The sequence below is a fragment of the Egretta garzetta genome, unplaced genomic scaffold (assembly GCF_000687185.1).
Source record: "Egretta garzetta isolate BGI_Z169 unplaced genomic scaffold, ASM68718v1 scaffold207, whole genome shotgun sequence".
NCBI classification, from domain to species: domain Eukaryota; kingdom Metazoa; phylum Chordata; class Aves; order Pelecaniformes; family Ardeidae; genus Egretta; species Egretta garzetta.
In genome coordinates, this window is record NW_009260185.1 from 587,837 (window position 1) to 601,540 (window position 13,704).

Genomic DNA, 13,704 nt, shown 5'->3' on the forward strand with positions numbered 1-13,704 from the left:
CCAGGCCAGGTTGGCCGGGGCTGTGAGCAACCTGATGTGGTTCAAGGTGTCCCTGCTCCCTGCAGGGGGGTTGGGCTGGGTGACCTCTGGGGGTCCCTTCCCACCCAAAACATTCGATGATTCTGTGATTCTATGATTCCACCGTGGGCTGGTTAATCCGTCGTGGTATTTTTCTGTCCCTCCATCACCCATCCAGCACTGGGAAATTGATATCCTCATTAGACCCTATTAAGAACAACATATTTCTAATAGCTGGCTAGGATATTAGTATTACTACTTTCACAGCATGGAGTATTTAATAGCTCGGGGTGGAAATTGGTGTTCTTTATTGGGGCTTTCTCTTTTCAAAGCAGATTCCATCGGGCTCGGGGATTCAGCTCACGTCTCCTGCCCTGCACTGTACAGCACAGTGTAATGATGTCTCCGGCTTTGCGTTGTTTGTGAGAATGCCGGTGCGTCTCCAGCTATTGTAACTGTTTGCCGGCTGTGAAATAACCCATGCTATTATCTCATTTTATCTGGCCGGTTCTGTCAGGACATGCTATCCAGCGACCCAAGAGCCTGTTAATCTTCCGGCAGCAAAAGCTGGAAGTCTTAAATGGTGAATTTTCTGCTGTGCTTGAGTTTGTTCAGCCAGTTTTAATTGGACTCTGGAAAGCAGCTGGCGTGCTAATATTGAACACCCTGCATTTGCAAATTGTTGGTAAATACAGCTGCAGGAATTGTGTGTGCAAATGAAGCCCGGCTGGAGGGAGGTCAGGATGAGCCCGAGAGCAACAGCTCTTGCACGGGAGGAGGGAAGAGAGATGTGAAACGTGATATTTTGGAGGAAGGAAGATTTTGCTTCATGGATTTATAGTAAAGGGTAAATGATACGGCTCTTGACACATGTCTGTCCCCTTCAGATGGTGATTGACACTGCTGTATTTCATGGGAGGGAGCCTTGCCACCAATGAGGTGTCTAACACGCTGTCTCGGTGGAGAGCAACACAAAAAACTTACTGCTGAACAGCTTGTAAGACTGGGAACATGTGGGTTTGTACCAGAAATCTTAACGGGCCTTATCTCTGCCACTGCCCGTGTCCACGGATGCTGCTTTCTCAGCCAAAGACATCTGGGATATGTCCCTGCCCCAGAGACCCCAGAGACCCGGATCAGGGCACGCAGTCTGTCCCCGTGCAATGCCCACCGGCCCCCCAGAGCGTGGCAGCCGGTGCTGACTTTTCTCAAAACCATGGACACAAGACGCAAAAGCTGGGAGGCAGCCTGTCCCCACGGGTGTTTCGTGTCCGCCTGGTGCCCTGGGGAGCTCAGGGGAGATGAGATCTCCTGCCTCTGACTTCACCATATCGATGTACCAGTAAATCCCAGTACAGGGAAACCCCCAAACCCTAGCGTCCCGCTCCCGACTGGGGTCAGACCCGTGCGGGCAGCCCTCGGGCAGCGACGGAGAGAGCAGGGAGGGTGGGATCATGGAGTAAACCCCCAAACCCTAGCGTCCTGCTCCCGACTGGGGAGCCCTCGGGCAGTGACGGAGAGAGCAGGGAGGGTGGGATCATGGAGTACCCAGAGGCAGCTCAGCCGGCCGCGTACTCACGCTGGATATCAATGGTGACGGAGGTCTCCTTCCCGCTGGGAATGGCTTTGTTGGTGGCACGGCAGACGATGCTCTCCCCGTTCTCTATGTCGGAGGGGGCGATGAAAAGGGTGCTCATGATACTCTCCCGCTTGCCGTCACGGAGAAGTGTCTGTGGGGGGAGAAAGGGGGATGAGAAAAGGCAGTTTCCTACAGGAGAGGGGCCCCTTCCCCTGGCCAGGAGTCGGGCCGGGCTCTGCATGCACAGAGCCACCCCCCGCTTGTACCAGTTTCTCAGCCAAGCAGCGCTCTCCGCAATAACAGTTCCTCTGGCTGGAATCTGCCAGGAAGCCTTAGGGGAATAGTGTAGACAAATTTCACCGCGCTTCCCTGGGAATTGGGCACTTAACTCCCATCTGCTTCCCTCCAGCCCTGCTGTGCCTAGACCTGGGAATCACAGCGCCAGTGAGATCCGTGTCACCCACCGGCCCCGGGAAGAGGGAGCCAGGGGACAGAGAGGGCAATCGGCTTCTTGAACCTGCTGTCAGCTTCTGCACCTACACCAGCTGAGCGTGGAGAGCCACCTGGGCCACTTTACGTAGCAATGAGTGGTGCTGACGGCTGCCAGCAGCACGGGACCGATCCTGGCCGTGAGTCCCCGGCTGCCGGGCAGCGGCAAATCATCACCACTCTGGCTTGCCTAGTGCCAGCAACCACTGCGATGGGGACCTGAGGATGCTGGGGATCCAAAAACACGAGCCTGGTACAGCATCTGTTAACCAGCTCTATCTGACTAGATACAGTCAGAAATTCTTTCCAGTGAGGGTGGTGAAACCCTGGCAGGGGTTGCCCAGAGAGGGGGTGGAGGCCCCATCCCTGGGACCATTCCAGGCCAGGTTGGCCGGGGCTGTGAGCAACCTGATGTGGTTCAAGGTGTCCCTGCTCCTGCAGGGGGGTTGGGCTGGGTGACCTCTAGGGGTCCCTTCCAACCCAAAACATTCCGTGATTCTATGATCTGCTCAGCCTTGGCACCTTGTTTCTTCCCTGGACTTATCTGATTTTGACTTCCAGCTGTGGTGCCTTGCCGTGCCTCTATCGGTGAGCCCCGGGAGCTCTGCTTTATCAAACTCCTCATCCTCCTGCAAGTTCTTACAGACCGTGGTCACCCTGTAGCCCTGCCTTTGGTACACTAAACCGATCGAGCCCTTGGAGGCTCTCAAGATGTTGCGTGGTTTTCAATCTTTTAACCATTCTCTGGGCTTTCCTCCCACCTCTCTCTGGTTTATCAACATCCTCCAGGGACCAGAAATGCCAGAAACACAGCTTCCCCCAGCCGTTGATAACAGTGGTAAATGCCCATGGATATACCCATCCCCTAGCTACGCGTTTTGGACCCTGCCAGGCAGTTTTGCTTTCTAAGTCTGTATCCTTCAAGTTTCCTACTCACAACGTAAGGCAGTGCTTTACTGAATTATAAACATATGGCGGCAGGACTAATGCTCTCACCACCTGGCTTCATCGTGACACAGCGTTCGTGCACACAGGTTTGTGCCTCTGACGGGCACTATGCAAGGAACGGTGCTGAAAAGTTGTCACCACAATCAGCACAGAAGCTGGGGAGAAGCAGGACCAAGACCCATTAGTACCTGGTCGTCAGGGTCTGAGTGCTCCAACAGTCCTTAATTTCCCTGACCAACCTCATCTGGGACCTCTGTCCAAGAGCTTTTCACCCAGAGGCCCAGGAGCTCAAGCTTTGCTTTGGGTGTGCTGATATGGACTGGATGTTCTGGCTTGACCATGAGCTGCCTCATTGCTATGGATTTTCCGGAGATTTCTGTGCTGTGGTTGACTCTGCAGGACCCTATAATACCCTCTGTGGCTATAGGGACCGTCCCCTTCAGTAGGGCTCAGGGTAAGGAAGGGGGATTTTGGTCAGCTCTGGCTGTTCTGTACCGCCTGGCTGTGATCGCAGCGGGGCTGCGTATTCATCAGTTGGGGGACTGGAAATTTGGAGAAACAAAGACATCATTGCTCGCTATAAATGGTTTCAGGCAATTGGTAACCGGGACAGTGTTTCTTCTGGGTTGATTGGAATGTCTGGGTCAAATGAAATCTGAGTGGGGTTTTAGTTTAATTGAAAAAGCAGGAAGAGGAAAATTGAGGAATGATCTGAAAGGGAGCCTCAAAAGGGAAAGGTTTCTCAGACCCCAAAAAATCAAACCCTCCCATTCCAAAAATGGCGAACATAGAATCATAGAATCACCTAGGTTGGAAAAGACCTTTAAGATCATCAAGTCCAACCGTTAACCTAACACCCCTAACATCCCACCACTAAACCATGTCCCTAAGCACCTCATCTCTCCTTCTTTTAAATACCTCCAGGGATGGGGACTCGGCCACCTCCCTGGGCAGCCCAAATCAGGTTGGTCAGGCAGAACCTGCCTTTCATGAACCCATGGTGGCTGGGCCTGACCCCCTGATTGTCCTCCAAGTGCCTGGTGAGCGCACTCAAGATGAACTGCTCCATAACTGCCCATTAGTTTTTCTGAAGGGTGTTTTTCTTTTTCAATGATTCCCAAGGTTAAGACAATCAAAAAAATGGTCAAGTCAGGGTTTCTGGTGCACGTGTGGGCACTGCGGTGCTCGAGGTGAGGAGCTCTGACGCCACTGGGGTTGGGGGCTGGCGGACCACCCCTGTACATTGCTTTTCCCTGCTTGTGGCAGGGCCTCATGAAAATCTCCAGCAAGTCAGGAGAAACTGAGGTTCAACACCACCAGATCAGTCAATGCCATCCCTCCGACCCCAGGAAAAGGGGAAGATGCTTCACCCCATGCAGAACAGGACCCCCAACAGCTGCTTGAAACACCATGGAAATCCCTGTGTTGCCTGCGAGATGGAGCTGCAGCCTGAAAGCTCAGCTTCAGATTCTTGTTTTTGTTGGAAAGATTTTAAAGAAAAATAAAGGAGGGGCCTTCGTTCTTCTCATCATACCCATTACTTGCGGGTCTGAAAGGGAAAGGGCTTAAATGTTGGCTCCCCAGGGCCAGGTCTGAGCAGTCTGCAGTGGAGAGGAAGGCTTGAGTTGAACAGAGTACGTTATAAACAACTGCGTGTCAATGGCCTGGATTTTAATTAATTCCACTTGATTTGAGAGAGGGAGAGGTCAGTTCTCTCTGGCTTTAATTAGTGCTGCCTCTCGCATCGCAGGCAGGGAGACGGGGCGATTTTCCCCTCTGTTTGCACCCATCAGCTGCACGGAAGCAGCTCGGCTTCAGCTGAGGCATCGGCACGCCCCAGCGAGTGACGGGGCGCAGGGGAGGAGGGCGGTTTGGCTCCTCCGCTTTTCCAAGCAGATCGGGATGTTGCTGGGTGGAGGCTTCGCCGTGGTAGCGGAGGGTGAAATGTTTATTAAAAGATCTTCAGGAGCTTGAGAGGAATGCCTTTGACTCCTGACTTTGAAGTTTGCTTGCATTACAAATGGCTGCAAACTGACCCATTTTATGTCTCGAATTTTGTTCTTTAGAGATTTTCATTAGAAATGTCAAGTGTTACTGAATCCTTAGCACTTACCAGACATCAGGCATCTATAAACAGGAGAACGTGTGGATACCCGTTCTGAGTACACTGTTGATTGCTCTTTGATGTTTTCCTTTATAACCCAATAAAGGCTTTCCGTTTAAATTAAAAAAATGCCAACAACCCTGACAGTTCTTCATGGAAGACCGCAGCTGGAGGAGGGGACACATGTCACTGCAGCCACCTTTTGATCCAGAGGTTCTGCTACAGCCAAGGCCAGGTCAGCGCTGGCCGTGTGCTGCTGTACACAATATTAACACCCCAGGCAGGTGGGATTTTGGGGGAGAAGTGGGCAGGCCAGGCAATTATGAGCCATGGGAGGGTACAAAAAGCCAGCCAAATCCAGAGCAGAACCCGTTTTGGTGGCAGTTTGTGGTTGCTCACTTACGTCCTCCTGACTGTTTTCCTCCCAGCTTCTCCACATATGGAAGGTTGTATGGGGGGATGTGGGGTGCCCTAGAGGTTTGGGGGCTGTGTGAGGAGCTGTGTCAGGCCTGGTATGCTTTTCTGAAGCAAGGGAAGAGCACAGCCGTTGTCCCCAGCCCCATCCCGCCTCACCTTGGAGTAGGTGGCTCCGTTGATGACTTCTCCTTTCCGCATCCAGATGATGGAGGCTGCTGGCTTGGCGTTGTCCGCGTGGCAGGTCAAGTTGAGGGGGTCCCCTGCTCTCAGGCTGATGATGGGCCCCCCCATAATGACAGGATCATCTGGAGGAACTGCAAGGCAACAGCACAGAGGAGACGATGTCATTTGCTAGCATTAAACCAGCCTTCCCGGCGTTACCTGTGGGGTTTGGGCTGCCAGGACTGGGCCATGACTCCCAAACCTCCGCAGCTGGCTTTGACATGGCTGTGGCAGCAGGCAACCCCCTCTCACCACGTTATAGCCAGCTCGCCTTTTGCTGCTCACGTGAAAGCTGTGCCCCAGATTTTAACTACCGTGGCAGAAAGCAGCTGAGGTTTCGGAGGGGACACGGGCTAAGTGGCTGCCTGAGCTTTGCGGTAATACCAAGGATCAAGCCCGTGGGAGAGAAATCCACCGAGGGCTGCTAAATATTCTGAAACACTTCTGGCCCAGGGTGTCTCTGTGCTGCAAACTGTGGGAGGATGGAGAATATTTGAAAGAAATATCCCTGCTTGCTTGCCCTATTCTTCTATTCCTCCCCAGGCAACTCTGGCTGCTGCTGGACATGGGCTATGGGGCTTGGAGGGGCTTTGGGGCTCACCCATGTTCCTCCAATTGCAAATTGGAAGGTGGGTGACCATGATTTGGAGGAGAAGGGCACGGGGGCTGGGTTTGGACTGTTACCTATTGCACTCAGGGGGGAAAACAGCTTATTACGGGCATCAGGAGCGTGGTTTCCGGATCGCCTGCCTGTGGAGAGGGCTCCCTCGCCAGCCCTCCATCGCGGAGGGATGGAGGAACCCCTGAGCGCTCCCTCACCCTGCTTTGATCTCCCCGTCGCTTTTGCTCATCGGCTGGGCGGCCGCCTCGCCCCACAAAAGGGTGGTAAAATCAGGCGCGTGGTTTCCGGATCGCCTGCCTGTGGAGAGGGCTCTTTCACCAGCCCTCCATCGCGGAGGGATGGAGGAACCCCTGAGCGCTCCCTCACCCTGCTTTGATCTCCCCGTCGCTTTTGCTCATCGGCTGTGCTGCCGCCTCGCCGCACAAAAGGTTGTGAAACTCCTCTGGTTGGGTCAGACTCCCCCTCGCCGCGGCGAGTCTTTCAAGCCTCTCCCTCTGCAAAAGCAGATTTTGCCGGGGATGTCAAGAAGACATTTAAGATCTCAACCTGCCTTTGAAACCGCCTCAGCCTGACAGCCCGTGTGAGGCCGCATCCTCATTACAGGACGGGGCTTTGCTGGTATCACACAGCCCCTGGGCATCTCAGCTGCTTGTGCTGGGAAGTGCTTCATGCCAGAGACAAGGAGGGATGAAAACAGGGAAGCGGGAAATGAGGGGCACCGGAGCCTGGTCTCCTGTGAGTAGCTCTTGCAGCCTGGCACCTCTGAACACCCCCCAGCACGGTAAGAGAAGGGGGATTCAGCTGGAGAGAGGGGCTGCCCCTTCATCCTGCAGAAAGGATCTTTCATCCCCGCTATCCTGAGGGGGTCTGCTCTAGCCAAGACCTGCTCTGAAGATGGAGAGATCTGTACAGCTGCCAGGCTAGCTCGTCCCAACCAGATCCTTTGGGCAACCAAACATGGGTAGACCTCTTGCCCAGCCACCTCGGGGCTTATTTCGGGAGCTCTTGGGGCTCTCGCAGAGCTGGGAAGCCAGCAGACCTACGGAGAACGCGGTGGGAAGGCGTCCCCGTTGCAGCCCCTCTCGCCCAAGCAGAAGAGCTCATGCTAGCAAAGGACGTCGGAAGAAATCGCTGCTTCACACCCAGCTTGGGAGCAGGCGGCGAAGGCCTCTTCACCTTCAGCATCCTCACAGAGGGGATGCAGCTGGGGGAAACCTGCCTGTTTTCCACCAAAGTCGGAGCTGTTTCCCCCTCCCCGAGCTGGCTGGCACTGGGCTGAGCCGTGCGAAGCGAATATCCACGTCGGGCTCCGAAATCCCCGAGGATGTCTCTGCTTCTGCTCCCGAGCTGCCCCAGCAGTTTAGCTGGCCGAAAAATATTTGAAAACTCCTGGCTGGCTCCTCCAGCGCTGGGCTGGCTGCGGGAGATGGAGAGGGATTATGTTCTCTGACAATTCGAAGGCGCTGCCTGCATCGGGGCAGGATTTGTAGGCAAGGCAGATGTGCTGGTTGCACACAAGGCTGGTCACATCCACATCTGCCAAACGCTGTGAGTAATGGGATTTTTCAGCTCAGTGGGTGGAACCCAGGGACTGGGCGGGGGGCGGGGGGAGGAAGCTTTTCTACAGGGATCCAAAATGTACATTTTTTTTTTTTCAGGCTATAAGAGTGAACAAAATGTGAAAATCTATGGCTTGGGGTAGTTGAAATGCGTCAGCCCCTGAATATGAAAATGCAGAAAATTCTGCCTAATTCTGATGCTATTTAACTATTAAGGAAATATTTCCCTCCTCTTAAAAAAAAACAACCAACCCTTCACTGGATGAGTTTACACTGGTTTTAAAAAAACACGATATTTTTCAATAGTGTTTTTTTTTCCCCCTCACTGAAGCTATTAATTGAATTTGACCTCAGCTTGTAAAATATTGGAAATTCATCTTGTAGAGCGGGGTGGGGGGGAAACCCAACCCACAAGCCTTGCTCTGAAGAGCACCTCGGAATTAAATGAAGGGGCCGTTATAGTGGGTTGTTTAATATTCCTGACTGGTGTCCTGTCCCTCTGGCTGCCATCTGAAGGCTTTTTTTTTCTTTTTTTGCAGTCACTGGCTTAACATCCCCCCCGCAAAGCAGTCCAGCCTGTCCCCCAGCTGCCCCCATGGAACCTAGGGGATGGGGAACAACCTTGTGCATGGAACCACTTGTCTTCCCGGTGCTAGAAAACCTTATTTTCCAACCTCGTGTTTTGCTCTGGTTTCCCTCTATTGGATTAGCAGCAAGACTTGGGGAGCTGCTTAAGGAGATGAGAAGGAGAGTGGGTGCCAATTACGCCTTCCCCAGTAAGTGGTTCTCACCCCCCAGTTATTCGTGTAGCCATGAATTATCGATGGTTTCCCGGCTCAATAACCGGGGGAGCTGGCTGGGGAGGAGAGGCTCTGATGAGTAGGAATTGGCAAGGTCTTTCAAGAGCTCTAACTTCTGCAAAATGAGGGGTGGCTGCATTCCTTCCCCAAACTCAAACTCCACCCTGGGAAGGGAGGAGGAAGAAGAGAAGAATGAAAGATAAAAAGAGGAGAAGAAGAAAGAAGGGAAAGCAAGAAGCCAGTAGCAAAGAGCCATGATCTATTATTCATCCGCTCTGCTCCCAGGATTGGTTATTATGATAAGGCACCACTACAGAATCCGGTCTCCTAATTTTTAATCACGTCGATGTAGAAGTGCTAGCCTTTCTGATTAATACAGGGATATAAATAGGCAGAGTTGTTTGGGGGTGGGGGTGCCTGGGTGTTATTCCTGACAGCAAAGAAAACGGAGTTAACCTTTATGTGCCTGGAGAGTTTAAAACGAGAAGGAAAAAGATGGGATCCATGATGGTTCAAGCCCACAAGAGCAGGAACAAGCCAGAGATGGATGACGAGCAGCTGCTTATGGGGTGGGAGCCCAGGCAGGTTGTCCTCAAATGGACACCATGCTCGGGGGGTGGGGTCCAGGCAGGTTGTCCTCAAATGGACACCATGCTCGGGGGGTGGGGTCCAGGCAGGTTGTCCCCAAATGGACACCACAATTGGGTGGTGGGAGTCCAGGCAGGTTGTCCTCAAATGGACTCCACAACTGGGGGGTGGGGGTCCAGGCAGGTCGTCCCCAAATGGGCACCACGCTTGGGGGGTGGGTGTCCGGGCAGGTTGTCCCCAAATGGGCACCACACTTGGGGGTGGGGGTCCAGGCAGGTTGTCCCCAAATGGACACCATGCTTGGGGGGTGGGAGGTGGAAGGCCCCAGTAGAAGGTCTCCTGTTCCTCCCAGTTCACCCAGGAACTCGGCCGGAGAACTGTTCTTTCCTTCACCGCAGACAAAACTATCCCAAGACACAATGACAAGCTTCTCCCCATCGAAACCCTGATTTTTTTTTTCTGTCAAAACATGGGGTTTGCTGAATATTTTTAAACTAGCCTTGGACAGGCATTAATCTGTTCTCCAGAGCTGTCAGCTGCTTGGACAAGTAAGGACAGCTTGGGGTCTCTGCTCCTTGCCCCTTGGAGTACCTTGGGAAAAGCCTGTTTTACAGCACATCAGCATAAAGAAACACAAATGAATGTGTGTTGCTCTTGAGCTGTGCATTCAGCAACTGGGGGTGGGGTCCAGGCAGGTTGTCCCCAAATGGGCACCAGAATTGGGGGGGGGGGGTCCAGGCAGGTTGTCCCCAAATGGGCACCACACTTGGGGGTGGGGGTCCAGGCAGGTTGTCCCCAAATGGACACCATGCTTGGGGGGTGGGAGGTGGAAGGCCCCAGTAGAAGGTCTCCTGTTCCTCCCAGTTCACCCAGGAACTCGGCCGGAGAACTGTTCTTTCCTTCACCGCAGACAAAACTATCCCAAGACACAATGACAAGCTTCTCCCCATCGAAACCCTGATTTTTTTTTTCTGTCAAAACATGGGGTTTGCTGAATATTTTTAAACTAGCCTTGGACAGGCATTAATCTGTTCTCCAGAGCTGTCAGCTGCTTGGACAAGTAAGGACAGCTTGGGGTCTCTGCTCCTTGCCCCTTGGAGTACCTTGGGAAAAGCCTGTTTTACAGCACATCAGCATAAAGAAACACAAATAAATGTGTGTTGCTCTTGAGCTGTGCATTCAGCAACTTCTTAAATTAGTTGGCTAGTTAGAGGCTTTCCTGCACGCGGTCCTGCCCTGCAAGACTTAACTGTATGATTAATCAATGAGAGCACGCCGAATTATTTGGCACTGAACTAATACCCCAGGCTAACACTGCAGCTTGGGCTAAGAAATAACGTAGATGTCTCTAAATGCTCCTGGCAGCTGGACAGCCTTGTGGTGAGCAGACAGACCCTCAATTATTAGCAATATTTATGGAGATAACAGGATCCTCCAGGCAGAAGTCAGCTCCTGGAAGTGGAGAAAGCAAAAAGCCCTCCAGCCACCAGTACTTCTTCTTAATTAAGGCTGACTGGGCTTTTTTGTTGTTGTTGTTGTGGCTGGTACCTCCTTGCTGCTGGGTTTGCGTTCCAAACCTCCTCTTCTTGGGACGCTGGTAAGAGATTCAACCCCAAACGCTCACCGGTGGGGAAGGGCCACCCAGCTGCTGGCCTGGAGAAGCAGATGCCGAGCAGCCCTTGAGGATGACTCTGAGCCATGTATCCGAGGGTAACGTTCAGCTGATGTTAGCACAAGTGTCCCCCTAAGGAACGAGATCCCTTGGGTGAGGCATCACTGGTGTACTGCTCGTCTTCTCTGTGGGGTCCGTGGCACTCAAGGCCCATCTTACATGCCTGTTAAGCAAGTAATGGTGACCAGAAGATGCTCTTGGTAACCACAACATGCTACAAACCATTGGAAGGTGCTTCCTAGCTCCAAAGTTGTGAGTCTAAGCACAGACCAAAAGCATCCCCAGCCCTCCACGGGGGTTTGCTGGTACCTGCTGGGCCAGCTGCCTTCCAGCAAGCTGGCACTCAGCGAGAACATGAGATCCTGTGGAGATGAAGCCAAGGGTATGTTTGCTCCTGTATTTTGCCTCTACAGTAAGGAAAGCGTGGGGAGCCCCAGGGAGGCAGCCTGGAGGGATTCAGCCGGCTCAGCTGACCCTCTCGTGCAGCGAGGGTGGATCTGGGAGCTTTGCTCTGGCGCGGCAAAGCGTTTGTGTATTCAGGCATCGCATCGCAGGCTTGTCAAAGCGGCACGTTTGCCTCTTGTAGACAAGTCAAGCTTATGAGGGCATCATGGTACACTTGCTCTGGGTGACCGTACCCAGGCACTGCCCTGATCCGCACGCTGCGTGCAAGTTTTTGCAAGGCAATCCCAGCAAAGAGCGTTTTCCTTTGCAAACCCCACCTCTGCTCCACGCTGGGGCGTTTTGAGTCCAGGTTTGCTGGCTGGCCAGAAAGAAGCAGGAGTCAACCTGCAGCCTCCGTGGGCTCCTTGCCTTCCCAGGAAGAGCCCGTCATGCTCCAAAAAGGACCACTCTGCAAGTGGGCAATGTGCAAGACTGGCGGGGTGTGACTTGGACAATAAGCTCGGTGTTAACGATGTTCAGCAGCATGATGAGTTAATTAGCTGCTGTATCATTTCTGTGCTCTGCCTGGGACTGGCACATCCTCTCCTCTTCTTGATGGCTGCAGGGAGCAGCCTCCTCTTCGCACCCACGCCTGCTTTCCCCGCCAGCCTCGGGGGTGTTTTGCAGAGGCTGGTGGTGTTGCTCTGCAAGATGTTCTTGAGATCTGGGTGGGGGGGTTCGGCCACACTCGTGAATCTTGAACTGAGTTTGGGCCAGACACAGAGGAAGGCTGGGGAGCTGGCAGCTTTCCCACCAGGTGAGATCAGAAGAGATTGGCTTGGTTAATTTGGCAAGATGACAGCTGGAAGACCATGACTGGTTGCAGTCTGGGGGAAGGTTGGGACAAGATGAGGGAAAAAGCAGGAAAATGCAGACATGGAGGAAAAAGAAGGTTCTCTGTTTCCTCAAGTATCTAGGATAGCTTCCCAAGAGGAGGAGAAGGGGCTAGAAAACAAAACTGTTTTTAGGATGGAGCTTGCTACACTGGATGAGAGAATCCCCTTACAGGGATTGGGTCTCTGGCAGCAGCTTTCCGGCAGGGTCTCGCTGTATTATCAAGCCTGAAGGGTACAAATTGTGAGGGCCTAAACCACTGCTGAGCAGCTTACAGCTACATGAACGTTTAGCTTTTCATTTATCGGGACTTTACACATTTAGGATTCAGATTTCCAGCAGCTCTTCAGAGCTAGGAAGGATATAAACAGGCTCTTAGGTTTTGTCCAACGCTCTAAAGGCTGAGATTTCGCTGGGTCTGAGTGCTGCCATGGGTTATGTTTTCCAGGGCAGCACTAACTGGAGACTTAGGGCAAATCTGTGGTGACCTGAGCTCTGGAGGAAACCTAATCCTGGACTGTGATTGCACCTTCCCCTCAACCACCCTGACACGCACCCATTCGCCCTCTCTCCTTCCCACTGCAATTAGAACTGCAATCCCTTTGCAGATGAAGAGCTTCGGCACGTAAGGAAAAAGGGACGGTACAGAGCAAGTGCTCTGAGCCTGCAGACGGGGTCAGTCGCAGGCCTGAGTCCTGCCTCCAACTCGTAACATTCCCTCCTCCAAGCACCGACCGCATTTTCCTTTGCGTCCTACATCTGAAACCTGGAGGCCGTTTCTGCCTGCAAGCTGCTCAGCAGGATGAGGTTCTGGTCTCCTGCAAGAAAAACCATCAGCAGAGCTGCCGATGCCCTCCTTCCCTGCGTAAGGCAGGCTGAAAAAATTCAGTCTGTGTTGCACACTGGCGATTTAGAAGCCACGCCGGCTACGGTGCCAAGGCTGGCGTCGCTTCAAAGAATCCGGCCTCCCCGCCGCATGCTCCCAGCCTCTGGCCCTGCTGAGATTGGCGTGGGATGGAAGGCCGGTCGCTTGGAGGATGCCTACGTGACTGGCACCCTGCCGGCATCAACCCACGCCGAGCCCTGGCAGGGTCACCCACCCTGGGAAGGGTGCAAAGGGGATGGGGCTCCTGTACGGCAATTGCATGGTTAAGATGAGTCTTAACGAGCTGACCCCGAGTCCTTGCTTGGCCAGGGAGGGATAGCAAGAGGGGGGATGTTATAGAATCATAGAATTATAGAATGTTTTGGGTTGGAAGGGACCCCTAGAGGTCATCTAGTCCAACCCCCCTGCAGTGAGCAGGCACACTGCTAACTAGATCAGGTTAGATCTAGGCTAACTAGACCCCCTGCTGTCCCTCCGTGTCCAGCCTGCATCTGCCCTGACGCTGCTCCGCGGCTGGAGCTC

At 53.2% G+C, this 13,704-nt stretch overlaps 1 protein-coding gene across 1 annotated transcript in view; it reads right to left on the reverse strand.

Moving 5' to 3' along the window:
* Positions 1-13,704, reverse strand: part of KIRREL3 (kirre like nephrin family adhesion molecule 3) — a 138,968-nt gene that overhangs the window by 55,835 nt on the left and 69,429 nt on the right. The window contains exons 6-7 of the mRNA XM_009642154.1: positions 5,712-5,869; positions 1,598-1,748 (exon numbers count right to left, since the gene is read on the reverse strand). Of these exons, the coding sequence (XP_009640449.1) occupies positions 1,598-1,748; positions 5,712-5,869 (309 nt within the window). The remainder of the gene's footprint in view (positions 1-1,597; positions 1,749-5,711; positions 5,870-13,704) is intronic.